Raw genomic sequence first — 18,967 nt, 5'->3', positions numbered from 1 at the left:
TCTTACCTTCTTCTTTCTGGGTTGATCTTCTAACATGTAATCCATAACGATACCTTCATCGGACCCGGAACTTCCTAAGGAGTTGATAGGTGAGTTACTTGGAGGTGGGGGTGAGGGAGTAGAGCGGAAAGAGGCTGAACTGCTAGAGCTGCTTCCCGGGGAAGTACCGTAATACGACAAGGCTGCAACAAAAATAAAAATGGATTTTTTTTTCTTTATTATATTAGTATTTTACATTATTATTACTATTATAATTAAAAAAGTAATTCCCCAAATATGTAATTAATTACGACTTCCTCCTATAGCAGTACAAAACAACTGAATTTTAATAGTATTGTGCCTATATTTTCGATAAAAATAAATATTTATAGATCTTTTTCAATATTGTCATTACTCATGTAAAGTGGCGGATGTAAAGTTTCATCGCACTTAAGTAATTTACAACTTGCCGCCCTTATTTTAATAATAAAAGTTTCACTCTAATAACAAAAAAGAAGAATTACTGCATATGTTAATATCTTTATTTTTTGTTCGCTAAAACCAGGATAAGTAACATTAATAAAAAACTGAATAAATTAAACTTTAATTTCATAAAATTAAAATTTTGCCGTCCTAGTTTTTTGCCAATGTTGCTTTTAAGGTAAATTTTCAGCATAAATTTAAATTTTTATAAATTTTTTCAGGTTTTATTATTTTATATCTTTGGGAAAATAAGCCAGTACTCAACATTAGGTTATTATATTCGAATATGGATTTGGAGGGCATTTTTAACAATTCTTGGGCTAATGTTTGCTAAAAGTGGTAAAATTAATGTTATCATTTATTAATTTAAAATATTGCCAGTAAGAAACCTACAATTATAATAAATTTAAGACTACAATTTTAATAAATTTAAATCTTTAAAGGTTTTACTGAATATTGTTTTCCTATATCAATTTTGATCGTAGGTTAATATTGGCTAGGATTTTACAAAATAATTCAATTCTTAATATTAATATTTAATATTTGTGAAAAGATTGCTAGTACCACAGTATCCTGTAGCCAATATTAGGTAAATCATTATATTTAATACTTACTATTAGTATTTTTATTTCCAATATATTTTATTTTACTACTTTATTGAGTATTTTTCCAATAATTCTTTCATATTTTTGAATAAATATTATAGGGTAAAGTATTTGGAGAGTTTTATTCTAGTATTAACAAATTATTGCTAAAAAGGCTAGGGGCACGCTTTATTGGTTAAATATTGGACCTTTTTCGCGAATATTGCCTAAAAGTAATTAAATTGAATATAATTTTTTAAGTTTTATTTAATATAAATACTTCTTGTACAAATTCTAAATATTTAAATTTCTAACCTAATACGTGCTAAGTAATGTTTTTTTTTAAGTGAGCTATAATTATAAATTTTCCTATATACCTAAATCTTTTTAGTTTAAAGTCAAATTATAGATTATTCGTTTATTAGCAATATTGCTTATAACGAATATCTATGTTCTAATATTTATTAAAATGTATGTTTTTTTCTAACTTTTACCTTATCCTGATTGATTAGTAATTAAAATATTATCTTTAAGCTTTTATCTTTATATTATAAATCTAAATATTTATAAAAAAAACTTTTAATTTAGATAAAATTTCTTTAAAGATTAACATGCGATATGTGACTTGTGATTAAAGCATATCATTAATTTTAGATCGATAGTCATTGTGATAATTTTAAATATTTCTTTTTTCTAATATATTTTATTTTAATACTATATATTTTCCAAATAACTCATTCTTAGATTTTTTTTATTATTATTAAATAATGAAAGCAACTCAAATATTTACTGCAATTTATATAATATAGCTGTAATATTTATTTACTTACTACGTATACATTTTTGAATTCTGCAACAGCTGATATACCTACCTATTAGTTTTATACTCTGTCATTAATTGCTGTTATTTCTTGGTGACTAATAAATGTCTTATTATTATTATTATTATATTGAGTAGAAATTCGGACAAAATGGTCAGTATTGGAGATTATAAATGTATTAATGCATTGGGACTGTTTTAATTAAATATTTTTTTTTACAATAAAATATTGCATAAGAGACTAAGGATACGTTGTATTGATCAAATATTCAAACTTTTTAGTTAATATTATTTAAAAATGGTTATAATTTTGTGTAAGATTTAAATCATATAAATACTAGAAAACTTTTTATATCAATTCTGAACACTTTTTTTCCTATAAACTTAAATTTTTATATATTTTTTAAAATTTAATTTTGACCAAAAAGCTCACCAATAAAACAATATATTTTAGCATTAATATTTACATTATTTACCATTCCACCATTGAATATTTGAATTTCTAACCTAATATTGGCTTGTTAATAATATTAATTAGTAAATCATTGGATCGATAGTCCATGCAATTATTTTAAATATTTTAGTCAATATTGGCATTTACAATAATCTTTATTTTAATATATAGGTACTTTCCCAATAATTATTCCATATTTTTCATATTATGGCCTGTTGGTCACTTTGTCTTATTAGCTTTTTTTATTAATGAATTCTTTTGATTTTTTTGTTGTTAGAAAATCAAAGACCCAATTATTTACTGGAATTTTTATAATAAAACTGTAGTAATTAATTATTAATTGGACAAATGTTTGAATTATGTAACAGCTGATTTACCTTCCTATTAGTTTTATACTTTGTCAATTAATTGCTTTTGCTTCTTAGTGATATTTATTTAATATTTATATATTGAGCAAAAAATGTAGAAAAAATCTTAATTTTTAAGTCTAAATTTTTTATTGGTCGAATATTAGACATTTTTCAATAATGTTGTAAAAAATGTTTATTTAGTATTCGATCATTAAATATTCAAATTTCTAACTAGATATTGGCTTGGTAATGGTTTTTTATATGCTATTTTATAATTTTTGAAAATTTTCCAACTGATAAGCCACAAATATAAATTTCCATATATACACATATTTTTTAATTTAAAGCCAAATTGGTTAGAACTTTCGTACTAAATATATATTTCCAATATTACCATAAAATATAGAAAAACATATAATACTAGTATTTCTTACCAATATTGCTAGTTTATGTAACAATTTTTATTAAAATGTATTTATTTTTCAGCTTCTACCCCATACTGAGTGATTATCAATTTCAATATTATATTTAAGTTATTTTTATAATTTAATTCCAAATATTTATTAAAAAAAACACACATTTTTAATTTAGATAGATTTTTTTTCAAAGATTAATATGTGATATGCGATTTATTATTAGACCTAATTGCCATATTATCTGATTTTGGATTCATAGTCCTTGCACTGAATTTAATGAATAAAATGGATCAAAATTTCATATTATTTTTATTCTTTGGGACATATGATGTCTATGATAAAATAAAATTGTCCAACAAATAGCACTTTTTTATTTACTAATGTATTATACTGTATATGTCCTTCTGATTCAAACTTAAAAAATCAATATAATAAAAATTTATTAATTCTCTTACACTTGAATATTATATAATTGCGAAACCTATATATCTAGACAAAACAATAAATAAAATAAACCAAGTCAAGTGTACCTGTGACACAGTAAACATGCATATAATATATGAAGATTAACGTGTTTAATACTTTATTGTTCTTGACTAGTTCTACATTCAATACATTTTCCGATAACGGGTATATAATGCATGCGAAAAGAACGTTTTAATCGTGAGCGGATATTATGGGTTTTAAATGTGCAGCAATTTACTCTAATAATCATACTGGTCTACGATCCAGTTGCGAAATTACGAGTTTCTTACTTCCTGTATATAATTGATCTGTAAACCAAATTGATATTTAAAAAAAATTAATATAAAGAGATTTTGTGTTTGGAAAGGGAAAGCACGTAAACAGGATGATGGATACATAAATGAGTCCAATAATATTTTAACAAAAAAAATCACGTATGTACATATGCATATTGATAACGTGCGTGCCAAATCATAAAACAAAAGATTTCGAGGGTTATTCATATGGACGTTCAAGGCAAACGAACCGTACGTCGAACTTCTGTTATGTATTTGTATTAAAATAAAACCTGAACAATTTAATTTTATTGTAACAATAAGTTCGATAGGTGACTAACCTAATTTGCATAGGCTTTTGTTTATAGATATAATAACGTATGTACATTTTTAGTAATCTATGTAAGGGAATAATATGAATTAATTTAATAAGAGTTTATAACTTTTCTCTTCTTTCTAACTTAATATAAAAAAAAACTTTATTAAATATCCTTTATATAAAATTAATTTTTAACTAAATAAGAACTATGTTTCAATTGTCTTACACTGGCAATAAGCCAAAAGTAAATCTTCAGGTTTTTATTGAACACATCCTCTCAAATCACTATAAAAATAAAAATTACTTGCCTTTCTGAATCTTACCATAAGTTTCTAAACCATTAAATCCCCAATATTACAATTTGTATATGTTAATAAGTATTTTAGCCTATTATATTTTGTTTATACATTTTGATCCCTATTTGTTAAAATTTCTTTTTCAAATCCAAGATAAATATCCAATAAAAACACTTTTACGGACAAATTCCCTTGCTTGAAAATATGCATTACATCAAAAATGTTATTCAGTGGACAATTTGATCTGACCCTCTCAGCCACCTTTTTTTCTAAGGAATTAAATTGGGTTATATTGCCGAAACTTGCGGATTTTACCTGAGACTCCCATATCATTGTTTCATTATACGCTTTCATTTTATAGAGAATTCTCATTCCTCTCTGTCACACTAAGTTAAGAGAAATCTTTTTTCTTGTGTACCATGACATAGGATATGAGGTGTCACGAAACTGCCTCATTCAATTCTTTTTATTCTTTTAGCTCTAATTTAGAGGATTTATGGGTTATTTTTTATAAGCCTTATTACAAAGAAAAATAAGTTTTAAGATAATTAGTACCTCTTGGTGAAATATGTTTGTAATTACGTAAAAATTAAAAATCCAGTTAAAATCACTAAACTCAAATACTGACTAGGGATGACTTTCAAGTTCGTTGTCAATTAAACTAGCGAAACTAGATTGTTAAAAGCAGGACGGTGGCAATGATAATTTTAGCCTAACCCTTCACAATTTAAAGATGTACATGTTTTAAGTCATTAACTCTTTATTATAGCATGTCCAGTAAAAAAAAGTGTTTGGAATCAGGGCCAGTTTTCAAAATGTTGCTATGCTTTTACTTTAAAAATTACTTTTCTAGCTCTTTTTCTCAATTAATTTTTAATAACTTTATAAGAATAAAAACCAATGTTCGAAAAACCCCTGAACGAATAACGTTTTTAAAAACGTCGACATTCAGACTTTTTTTTAATGTCTAAACCTAATTAGAACAGTGATCTATAATTAACTGAAACCGCTAAAGGTTTCCTTCTAAAGAATTACATGACTTAATCCTAATGAATCCTATTTTATAGAGGATTTTAGTTTAATTCTTTCAGTCACACTTTATAGAATGAAATTTTTTTTAATTTTCATAGATATATTAGAACGTAAATTGCCTTGACATCAGTCATATTTGATTCTTCTTCATATGAGTTTTTTTTTACCTTTAACTTGATAATTAGAAGATCTATAGGTTTCTGTTGCCAGATCATTGTTATTAAAGAAAGTTAGTTTTGGGGCAATTATTCGTAAGAAGTCCAAGCCAAAGATATAGTCTTCTAATTACCTGTAATCACATCCATACTACTAATCCTTACGAAATTATTTCTAAATTTAATGGTACGATTAAAATGTATGACAGATTTTTGATATTTCAAACCCTTTTACCCTAGTTCAGCCTGTCCTTTCAAAACTTAAGTATATATGCCAATATTTGAGTGATTGGCAGGCAAACTTAACGCTTTATTAAAGTAGGTATAACGTGAGTAGGATAGATTCTATGACAAATTGATATCTTTATGGTCGGAGTTAGGACCAGCTTTCTAAATGTAATTGTGCATTTACTACTAACAGTAATTTTCCATTTTTTTTAATATATTTAAATAGGTCTGGTTTAAAATGTTCTCCGATGTCTTCTGACTCCTAATCTTCATCGTTCTTTCATACCAAATCCCTTCTTCTAGGCCTCTATCTCTTATTTCCTTATCTATTCCCTCTCTCCAGCTTCGCCTTGATCTTCCTCTTCGTCTTCTTCCATCATTATCTGCTTTGCCACTTGCTTTTTAAGTTGTTTCATCTTTATGTCATCTACTATATTCCAACTATATGTCGACTCCTATATTCATCCGAATTCGGTCATTTCAAATTCTTTCAAGCTTTGGCCTTCCTGTCTCCAAACATCAATATACATATGTCTTTAATGTCATCGTCCAAGGTTCTATTGTTGATAATATTTACGGCTAGATACTTGTACTTTTGGCAGTTTTTTATTCTTTGTCTATTTTCCAAAAATATGTCTTCCTCCCAAACTTACGTATTTTGTTTTTGCAATATTTAGTTTGGGTCCCCACTAATCGTATTCCTTAATAAGTTTCAATATGATCGAAATTTTGTGCTATAATGATCTGATCGTTAGTGAAGTTCAGTATGTACAATGTGGAATGCTAGGCAGGATACCCTGTTGAAGGATTTTTGTTTCTATTTTACAAAAACTTTCTCGGGATATATTTTTAACAGGGTTAGTGAAAGGCAGCACCTCTGTTCAAGTCCTTTATTTGGAGCAAATTCCGTCGAAACAATATTTACGACTTTGATTTTAATTTGGCCATTTTTATATAGGTTTGTTACTGTCCTTATAATATTTATATTTCAGCTTGTTGGTAACAGAGCTCCCCACAATTTCACCTATGGCATGCTGTCGTATGCATTCTTCAAGTCGACAAGTACCTCCTTCTTGACGGTTGACATGTTATTCAAGAATTGTATTACAAAGAACAGAAGTGAGTTGTTGATCTTCCCGCTAGAAATCCTGCTTGCTCTTCAGATTCGTGGTCGGTGTAGTCTTGTTCTATTCTGTTCTTTAAAACTTTACCATAGATCTTGCACTGGCGTCTAGCCCCGGGTATGCAACTATTGATCCTGACGCTAATTTTATTGTTGACGGACGGTGGAAAGTAATTTTTTTATGTTTTTACGTAAAAAATAGTTAAAATTATTTGTTTTTCTTAGTTATGCTTATTTTTAAAAATAATAAAAAAAATTTAATTAAAAAAAATAATTAAATAAATAGAACAAAGTTGAAAATATCTTATTTATTGATAAAAAAAACAATAAAAAAAAAGTTAGGCATCAAGATTTGCACTCTTCATGTCCTTGACAAGAAAATTTGGAAATAAATTAAATTTCATAGCGTTAAGCAATTTTTGATAATTTTTGTTTGTTATAGCGTTTTTCGCCAATTTTAGAAAGTGTTTACACTCGAGTTTATAGAATACTTTTGTAATTTTTATTTTTAATATCTCTAATATTGAAAAAAACCCGTATAACAAAAAATATTACAGGTTTTTATTTAAAAAATCTTACCTGCTTTATTAAAGAGAAATTAAGTGTAGTGCTGTTTCATTTTTGGGCTTAGGCTTTTTTCGTGTTGAGAAAAATCGTTGCTTCCTGGTATTTTTGTTGTGTGGTTCCTGTGGTTTTTTGTTTTTAGCTCTTGGAATGCATTTGCTGTTTTTCAGGGCTCTTAACGTGTGCTTGATTGGAACTAGTGCTTTTTCTATAGCATCAAGCTCTTCATTTTCATCTGATGTAGTAAAAGAAATAACGTGTTGCAGTTCTTCCAATAAACTTTTGGTTCTAATGTATGCAGTTCCTCTTCCATTGTCTCTTCCACTATGATTAGATTACTCTCGCCGACATCTTTATCTACTGATACATTAAAACAAGGTCAAACTAAATTTATTCTTGCATTTATAGCTAAAAAACTGAGCCCCTAGTCAAAATAATAATAGGTATATCCCAACTACCTAATCCAATAGAAACCCAATTAAAAAATACAAACATTACTTTCACCATTAATATTAAGCCACACACATTTAAAGACCATTATCTATGTTTTTTAATTTAAAATGTATACCTATTTTTTTCCTAATTGTCGTCATTTGATATGGAGCATAATGCTATATAAAAAAAACTCATGTTTATGTCGCATAAAATATTATTAATAAATTGATGGAAAATAATCATAACAATTACTTACCAAGTTCTTTAGGATGCTCCAGTGAGTCAGTTACACATTGAGAAATATATCTGATCAGAAGATGAATATGTTTGCACATGTTGTATTTAACTGACGAGTCAAGACAAGAACAGCAAAACTGATGGATGCAAGTTTTACATTCATTGCACAGTAGTTGGCATTTACAATCTCGTTGAACCTTCTGGATAACATATAATTCTGCTGTTGTTTCTGAGGCAATGTTCCATCCATTTTCACACTCGACTACTAAATCTTCCCTCAATTTTAAACTTTGTTTGTGCCTGGACCGAATTATTTCCAGCTTACTGGACAGCTTCCCCTTGTTAAGAACTATTAACCTGTCAATGCATTTGTCTCTTACAAATTGCATTATTGCGTTGGTTGCCTTGTCCAATCGCTTGACTTTCTTCCCTTTTAAATAAGTATATTTTAGTGTTTTGTTCATACGTTCTAAGTGCATGTTTGTATTTAAACCCGCACCAAGTCGATGGCAGTATGCCCAATATTCTACATAGCACATGTCATAATTATTAAAATAGTTGGCAAATTCCATTGTATCAAAGTCTTCAAGTAACATAGTATATACATAACTTGTTAATTAAAATATTAAAAGATGTGACATCCCTTTCTTCTAAGACAGCTCTTAAATTCTTATAAATAAAAGCCTAAAAATTAAAACAATGTTAATAATGTTGATGATTTTTCAAGTTTGGCAAAACATGCTTGCTTTTCTTTGGTGTTATGATTTTTGATAAATTCTTACGCCACGCCTGATCAACGTGCCATGATCAGTATAATCTAAAATTAATGGTACTATTAAATAGTGACACAACTCGTGACACAATTATAATAACTTTTTGGCTTACCTGAATTTTGGTGGAGACATTATTTCAATCCATGCATTGAAGAAAGCTTTTGCCATATCTGACATGAAGACATTTGGGCAAAGTGCAGTACCAAGGCGAGATTTTACAAAGTGAAAAAATATTTTTAAAACTTGTTTATCAGACCTATTTGACACAAGAAAACTGTAAGGAAATCCCTGACGAATATCATCAACGACAAGGAGAGTTATAAGTTCGAAGTCATTGTTATTCATCCCATGAGTTCCATCTATACAGATGCAATCGGTCCCATAAATTTTAAGCATTTCACATTGTGCAGCAGTCATGATAATCAAAACAAAATCCTCATTTTTTAACATTGGCCATTCTTCACTTTCAGAACCTTGGGGCTTATAAAACAGAACTGCATCTCCATTACTTTGCATTGCATTGATCCAAGACTCTACACTTATGATGTCGTTTTTATGTCTAACTGATGAGAAGCACAAATTGAAACAGGCTTCTATGTTATATAGATCTTTCTTTGTGAGCAGATGCAGACGTTTTAGTTCTGAGTCAGTGATTGAATCTCTAATTTCGTCTAAAATATCTTCAAATGAGACCAGAAGAAATTTTTACTGCTAAATTCTCTCTTTCTGTTTTAGACAAATTCAAGTGGCCGATGTCATTCTGATGTCCCACACATTTGTCCATAATGGTCACTTCACAAGTGCTATTATTAAGCTTTTTTATTTTTATGCTTGCTGGGCAGAGTGCATTTATTTTCTTACTTCCTAGTATCTTTAAGTGCCAAATATTTTTGCCTTCTGGAACATATCTTCCTCAACGATGGCATATAAAACTTGCAGCTACATGTGATTTAAAACAATTCTGATAGTTAACCACATATTTACAGTCTGTGTCATTTTCAAAGGTAAGCTTCCGAGTAATAAATTCTTCCTCACTTTGAAACGTCAATTTTTTATGTTCAATAGGAATGTTATGAAAGTCTCTATAATGTTGTATAACGGTCTTCCTATAAGCACAAAAGTCACTGCACAAAGCACACTGATTTGTATTGGTAGTGGTCGAGGTATTGGGGTGTGTAATATCTGGAGCTGAAGTGTTATTTGAGCTTCTATGTGTTCTGATGTGAAAAAAAAATAATTTTAAAATCCGTAAAACGTTTTTTACACTGGTCACAAGCAAAATTATAATGCAGGGAAGCTAGATAATCATCATTATTAGGATGAAACTTGATGACATGCTTTCTTAGATTGCTACTGTATTTTTTGCTGCACTGCACACACGTATGTTGCCCCTCCATTTTTTTATTGTCTTAAATGCACTTCCATATAATAGCAAATAAATTAACAAAAGGTGGATTTATACAGACAAATAAAAGTAAAAACAAACATAAAAGTTAAAATTTGACCAACTTGAAAGGTGTTTCCGGTATTTCTTATTTTATATTATCCACCACATTTAACTTTTAGTTTTATTTAATTTAGTTGTATAATTTCAGCCAAAATTAATGAAGTTTTACAATACTAACGAAAAAACGACACTTTAAAACAACACACTACTTGCCGAACAGTATTCCACCTAACTAACTTATGACTAACTTCACCAAGCGCATGTAAAAAAAGGAGGATCAATAGTTGCATACCCGGGGCTAGACGCCAGTTAGATCTTGCTGATCGAATCAATCACTGCAATATCCCTATAATCATCACAGTTTTCTTGACCTCCCTTTTTATAGATTGGTGTCACATACGAGAGTTTCCATTCATCTGGTATTTAGCCAGTATTAATGCAGTTTTGAAATATTACAGTGAGGTGGTCTAAGAGTTTTTTTGAATCATACTTGACCATTTTAGCGGGAATGCTTCCTTGTCCTGGTGCTTTTGTGTTGTAAAGAAGAATTTCTTTGTGAAGACGTTTTTTTTGCTGATTCTAATGGATGATGCAAGTATGTCTATATTATTATTGTCGTTGTTCTCTCTATAATTAGATTGATTAGGACAGTCTTTAGTTGCTAGGAATTGATTAAAATATTCATACCATTTATGAAATGGTATGGGCGATATAATATCTGTTCCATTATTTTGGCCCATTGATTTCAGTAACCTCCAACTTTCGGTCCATTTTCTCCCATCTAAGTAGCAGTTGAGCGTTGCTTTTCTCACGTTTGGTCTCTAGTGCTTGTTCTTTATTATTTTCTTTGTAACTCCTGTTTGATTTCTTCTCCTCTTATTATTTTCTATTTTGTTGTTGAGATATATCTCATATTTATATTTTTTGTCTCTTTTTCAATATCCTAATCTCACCAGTAAGGTTTCATGGATAATATTTGTTTCGTGATTATAACTGATGATAAAAATTACAAAAAATCAAAAAAACTAGTTTTTGCGAAATGTCGATTTAGGCTTCGGTTGCTCTGATATCTAATTCATATTAAAATAGTGATCTACTATCAAAATTGGCTTGATTTTGTAGCTACTATTCATTATATCACATACTTTCGTAACTACCATTTGCTTTTTTTAACAAACAACTAATTTGCATAGTTCTGAGGATGACCCAATACCAGTCAAAACGTCATTAATTTAAATAAATATTTGTCTATGAACGTTTTAGTTTTAGCCGGTGTGCTTTTTTTCTAAACTTTTTATGCCATCAAATTCGGACTCTAACTTAGGAGTGTTAATGCAAAAGCAGACATGTCCATTTTAAACACAAATTTATTTTTTTTAGCATTTTGTTATCTTTTAACAGATTTTCACAAAAAAGACATATCCTGAATATATCTCATTTCAAAGGTACGGTTTTCTACCAAAACAAGACATATCCCATTTTATATTTTGCTGAAGTTTATGTTTTTTTTTTCATAACAAAACTACTGTTTTCCACATTATCGACTTTATTAGTCAGGTGATGTATATGGTTTGTTTATTTTCATCAAAAAGCATTAGTGATAAGTAACCGTATTTATGTACGCTATTTGATTGATTTTATACTAATTTTTTCCGCTTTGAAACCATAGAACAATACTGTTAACCTCTAGTAAGAAGAGGACGCAAAGACGCAAGATTAAAAAGACTGCCAATAGAAAACACAATTTTGTCAGAAAAAAGAAAAATGTCGTAACATTTTTAAAGAAACAAATTAATAATGCTGATATTAAATGGTAAAATCAATCAGAAAATAGAGAAAAATGACGATGCTGATGAAGCATGTGTCTGTTTAGAAGATAACAAAGTACATGTTTATTAATTTTTTTACTTAATTTGATTTCATTAACTCAACCCCCCAACAAAACCAGACATATACAACATTGTATTTATGCAAAAACAGGCATCCAACTTTTTTTTTAAATAACTTGAAGAAACTTGATATATCTTTTTTAAAATAAGGTTAATATACGCTTTTAAAATCCTATATCTTGATCTAAGTATTTAATTTTTTTTGATTCAACCTGCTTTCGAAAAAAACAGTTTTTTGTCTTTTTCACACAGCAAAAATTGGACAAGTCTATTTTTGCATAAGCCCTTCTCAACTATAAACAAAATTACTGCATAATAAAAAAATATTTCCTTGTTACTTCAGTAATTCCTGCTATAAAACTCCAATCGGAAAATGTAAATAACCTCGCCCTAAAATGAGTAAATCAATTGCAACAAAGGCGATGCAGTTTCCGTTTATGTGCAACATCTATATTTGTCAAAAAGGATAAAGGTTGCACAAGTCGTTTTAGGAATTCCAGTTATTGTGTCACGGTACAAAGGAAATACGTACTCAATATGATTTAATGTCATAAGAAACACATAATTAGCACACGCCATGTCGTAATATAGTTATTCTTAAAATCCGTTACGTTTTTAATATGCTACATTAGAATCTACGACGCAATCAAAACTTAAGCGAACATTTGACGAAATATAGGTCAAACAGGCCTCGCATAATACGACCGTATTCTATTATTAAATACGGCCAGAACATCAGACAGGCATGGACCGTCAAAGCTGGATAAACAGCCTATTAGGTATAGTGCATTTTCAGAGGCGTACAGTTAACATTTTTTATAAAATTGCCAACTCTTTATAGTGATATTTTCAGTTGGCTGCTTTCCGTGACCGCCCGCTTGTGCAACGTGTTGGGCGCCAAAAAGGCCGCCTATTTAAGTTTTAAAAACATAACACGTATTAAAAATTATACTTCCACGCCCTACACGCTACTGATGAAACTTATATCACGAGAAGAGCATTGAACTTAGATTTTTTTTCTTTGTATGTGTATATCGTGGAATTAGTCACCTACGCGTAATGTGACGCTGATTGACAAAGTTAATTGACTCCAATTGATATTATGGATCAATAGCATATTCTATTGTCTACCTTAAGGATGCGGGTTTATTGCATTGAGTTGATTGTAATAAGTTTTTATTTGTTTTATTCAATTTGCTAAAAAATTCGTATTTTTTTGGAAAAGAACTGTCTTGCCCCAGTTTTAAATAAGCGTGGCGAAACTTGACAAATTTAAAATTGTAATCTTTAACATGAGCAGTTGATATATACTTTACTTAGGCAAATTTTGAGGTAAATGTTAATTTTATATGATAATTTAGATTTAACGTATTGGCTTTTACTGCTATGGTTGCAAAAATGCAAATTCTAAAAGTTGTATTATTACTTATTTTTTTTAGTGTAATACATCTTAGAGTAGACAAAAATTTTTAAATTAATAAAAAATTCTCTTTTACTTCAACTGATATTAGCTATGGTAGCTCGATAAATAAAATCCTAAAGTATTACAATAAAAATCTTCTTATTTCTTCTCTAACATGAGTTTCAAACATTTCCTTCTTGTTATAATTAAAAGGAAATCAAAATTCAGCACAAGGATGACAACATTCATTTGTAATAAAAAGAAATCAGTGGGACTCTTGTATATTATAAACAAAACATAAAATATTTTTCGTACTTTTAACATTCTTTAAAAAATATTAGACAATTTTATCAAAATTTTGTTTTTTTAGACAAATAAAATATTAGTCTCCCTAGCATATAAGTTTAGTACAATAGTTCTAACTAATTCATTAGTTACTGACGATTAATGCCTGATAAATCATACCTGCAATATGTAAATACTTAGGAGATGTAAATCCTCAACTTCCTATGACGTATCTATATCTGGATCCCTTTACGACTTCAAGCAAGCTAGTTCCTTTTTAAATAATTTACTACTAATATAAACTAGAAAATCCAAAAAATAAATATAGATGTATGCGGATGATCTAAAGAAGATTTTCTTTTAAATAAGATATATCCTTAAGTACGGATCTCAAAAATAAACTACTTAAAAGAACATTAAAAAAACTGTTACATGAAAAAAATTGAATTTTTATAATACAGTATATTTCTTTGGGCCCTAAGACACAGTTTACAAAACGTAAAACTGGAAGATTTTAGATATTAATAGACTGTTTCCTTAATTTTGGAATATTATAAATTGATATTTTTTTCCAAATAATTTATTATAATAACTTCACTAGCCTATTTAGATCTAAATGCAATATTAGTCTAAATGCATAACTTAATTGGATATAGTTTACTTTTTCTTATTCTTTAAAAATTTTAACATTGGGACTTTAATAATAAATGTAGACTTAAGTTTCCAGATCTACGGGTCTATAGTAAAATAAATACAAATACTAAACTAATTAAAAAATAAGATACATACCTAACTAAATCAATGAACTGATGACAAGAAAGTGTGATATAATATATATTTTATTGATTTGATGGAATTCAGTTAAAATATTTAATAAATTGCTTGTTGAAGTTGAACCCAAAATAAATTAAAAAATATAAATAATAATATTATCGATTTTGCTCCTGATAGTAATTTAGACGAAAATATAAAACTTTATGTATACTATGGCAGCTTTAATTACTATATTTAAATTCCTAGAATATTATCGGTTTACTGAACATGACCAATCAAAAATCATTTATATTTAATTAAGTGATTATTCGTCACCTTATTATGTTTTACTATGTCATTGTACAATTTAGGTCAGAAATACATTTGCTTTAACAGATCATGATTTCATGTTTGCTTGAGGTATCTCCGAGATATTACTCTTTGAGTTATTAAATAAATTTTTAAATTATTCAATAGGTAAACTTTATTTAATTCAAAAAAATATTAAAAAATAAAATAATATTTTAAATATTAAGAATACTTAATAAAAAAAGATTCAGAATAAAATATACAAATATACCTCTAATAAATTTTATATATATATAAATTTTATATATATAGTAATAAACTTTAAAATTACAAAAAAATTTAAGGCTTTACAAACATCTCTATCGTTTGATAATTTTTTTTTTATTATTATTTCAAACTGCCGATATTGATGGAAGTTTATTTGACATGTTTAAACTATCATTTAACAATGCCCAGAATAAAGAGGCACATTTTGTCATAATATACTTTTAATTGCTTTTATAATACAAACACCAGAAAATAGTTGTTTTTCTATTTTGCATTTGCATGGTTTAAAAGCCATTTACCAATATTTTGTTTTATACTTACACCCAATATCAACTTTTGTATATCAAAATATTATACATAATTAAAAAATTAAAGATTATAATATATGAAGAGAACAAGTGGAAATAAAACGTAACCTTTTAAAAAATGTATTTATTAAATGCATAAATAGACATGGTCTACAGTTTCTTATACAAAAAAAATAATTACGGGCTTTTGAATTTTCCGTATGTTTCAGTATATTTATTGCTTATATTTATTCATTTATACTTAAACTTTTTTCAGTTGAGAAATGAAAATGAAAAATTATTTTCCCGATATATCTTACGATCGAGTTAAGTATTTAAAAAATTCGAAATAATCATTGCTATTACAAGTGCTCTTTAGTAGACAATAGGTTTTTAGAGGTGAGCTGAAAGCTTATCAGAAGCTTCTTAGTAAGCTTTCTTTAGCTTATAAAAGTAATATAAAAAGCTGTTAACTTTATTTAGACTGATAGGTATATATAGGTATATACATTATAAGTAGTTTCAAAAGTCTCGATGTTATATTTTTTTAGACTGCAAGGACAGAAAAGAGTTATTTCACTTTAGAAGTCTATATAAAGTTCTCTTAAGTTTTTGGAAAACAACAAATTTTAAAAATGGAAAAAACAAAGAAAACTTGGGACTAAAAATTTTAATTTATTGAGTTTTTAATATAATTTTTGCATAGAATTTGCCAAAAATTTAAATACATTTAACTAAACTAAATGAAGATGTTCTTTAAAATGTTCTTTTTAATACCTATATTTATTAAATGCATAACTTAAATGGATTTTAATATAATTAAAAGAAATTTTTAAATTTTTAGAACGCACTTCAGTTTGGTTATATTATTATTAATATTTAATCATTTTACACCTGCAACATCTTTTACATTTGTAAATGCCTAAAATCTATAAAACTTAGATATATTCTACTGTACCCTACTTTTAACCAGTTATTAGATACTTAGCGTTAAAAATTTATACGCAGTTTTTACAAGCAGAAGCCAATTTTCAATAACTGCCAAGAAAATCTTGAAATAATTATAAATTAGGAAATATTTTACAAAAATATTTATTTCAAAAGCATTTTCAAGTCTCTTCTTGATAACAAACATATTAAAATTAAATTGATAACTAGTCGCAAAAACTATTTATCGCACATAACAATAAAACTATTTGAAAGTACAATATAAGCACTTTTCTTTGTCCCCCCCCATAAATCTTTATAAAATTTAAACAAAAACAAAAAACCTCATCAGACAAAAAATGATAATTTCATCGAAATTTATTTGCGCGCGAGTAGTACATTAATCTAATCGTCCATTAACGATAAACCTGGACAAAGTTCACACCTTGAAAGATTAGTGCAATCGCATTTCAAACAAAGCAAAATACTGTCGGTAGACAAAGCGACTACTTCAAAAGCAATAAGTAATATTAGAATTTCAAACTGGTTTCGTTACGTAATCTACAAACAGCTGTCAGATGCAATATAATAAAGCCTGCGGTTTCTATATGCTAATACACGTTTGAGATGCAAACATCAGATTTTCTTTCGACCTAGAAAACTTTCGTTTATGATTACAAGTGCTGCTTATTTAAATGCAAAACCGTTTATATGAACTCGATATTATTAGATACTAAATTTTTATAGTTTTTTTTTCAGCTTAGAAATGGAGCATAAAACGCTTTTTTGGACTTCTGTCATAGTAATGTCATAGTACCTTAGTACTAGATTTGGGAAATATTAAACAATATAATTTTTAGTAATCTCTTGATTTATTTCATTTAGAATGTGTTGATTTATTATAAATACTGTGTAATATAATTAGTATCTAATAATAAGATATCTCAAAAAGTAAATGGTTTAAGTGTAGGATTTATTTGACGAAAACAAAGAAGACATAAAGTCACGGTCCCTCAATTGTGTCTTCTTTGTTTTCGTCAATTTCGTATGTTGGTCTCTTTGAAGATAATGGATGAGATTTTTGGGATCTATGTAATAAAAAATTAAGGTATTTCACGGATACATTTATTAACATAAATTCATACTGATTATTTCATTTAAAATTTTTGAGATTTTGCGTATTTAATTTTGGTAACTTTGAAACAACAAATACGCTTTATTATAAAAAATACAAAATACCACTGCCAGTCTTTAATCGACATGAGAACCAAATTGAACTGAAGTTGAATTAGATTAAATTAAACTAAATTAAATTCTAAAAACACTTCCAATTGATATCCTGAACTACCTGATTCTGTAAGACCGACTTAACTAGACTATTGTTTTCTAGTTAGATCCTAAAAGATGGCTGAATTTCTTTTTATATTTTCTAAATCTAATAATGATTTTTAAGTGAGATAATTTATAAACATATTTAATTTTAACTTCTAACTCACAAATAAAAAATAGAAGAGTCATCATCCCTTTCTAGTGTCAGCTTCCAAGAAATGCTCTTTTTAAAAAGGTTTTCAATAAATCACAGTAACAAAACTAACATTATTTTTACTATATAAGAGCAAATGTTTGCGCAGATTAAATATTAATTGCACAAAAAAAACAAATAAAATCTGTAAAATGATAATAAGATTAGTAAAAGTGGAAAACAAACCATTAACACATCGGCTTGCATCCTTATGACCTTGGGACGAGACACACATATGCAGATGAAATTAATGGCGTACACGAGTCGCGAATTTTTTACGTTTTTAACATATGTTTTTCGGTGGGCAGACACTTTGCAAAAAACAGCCAATTAACCGTGCAAAGGTTGACGTTATTTCGTTTCACAGTTCGCTGAACGTTAAAAAGAAATAAATAACTCGATATTTTGGTGGTGGCGAGAAGCTTTAAAATGTGTAAAAGTCTATTTCAGATGTTATAGTTTAATTAATTGAGATGTTAAATTATTTAATATTAAACTTAGTTGAAGAGTTGCTCAATCAATTCAGCGGAATTAAAAAAAAAGTTAAAGGCAGTAAACAACGGCGGAATTTCAATTGAATGTAAGAACCAAGTGTAAGATAATTCGCGGTTTAAGCAGCTTGCTGAAGAAAAATTTGTGACCTCTTATAACATAAAGGAAGTTAGAGGGATCAATCCAGGAGTACGTGTAGTTGGAAGATTGCGACAAAGTTAAGTTATTGTGTATTATTACAAGGCTTAATGATGATATATTTGTTAAGGATTTAGTGTGTGAAATAAAATTATTGGGATAGATAAAACATAAAAGACTTTTACTGTTTTTCAGACTACCTTGCAGTGGCATCGGCATACTTATGAACGAAAAATTAGAATTTGTAATGCATCTATTCGC

At 27.9% G+C, this 18,967-nt stretch overlaps 1 protein-coding gene across 1 annotated transcript in view; it reads right to left on the bottom strand.

The window, feature by feature from the left end:
- Nucleotides 1–18,967, bottom strand: part of LOC126735560 (zinc finger protein 395) — a 176,779-nt gene that overhangs the window by 65,863 nt on the left and 91,949 nt on the right. Inside the window, exon 4 of the mRNA XM_050439594.1 lies at nucleotides 7–182. Coding sequence (XP_050295551.1) covers nucleotides 7–182 — 176 coding nt within the window. The remainder of the gene's footprint in view (nucleotides 1–6; nucleotides 183–18,967) is intronic.

The sequence above is a fragment of the Anthonomus grandis genome, chromosome 4, assembly GCF_022605725.1.
Source record: "Anthonomus grandis grandis chromosome 4, icAntGran1.3, whole genome shotgun sequence".
NCBI lineage: Eukaryota > Metazoa > Arthropoda > Insecta > Coleoptera > Curculionidae > Anthonomus > Anthonomus grandis.
Note: the sequence above shows the minus strand (reverse complement) of the source record. Positions and strands in the feature narration are given on the sequence as shown.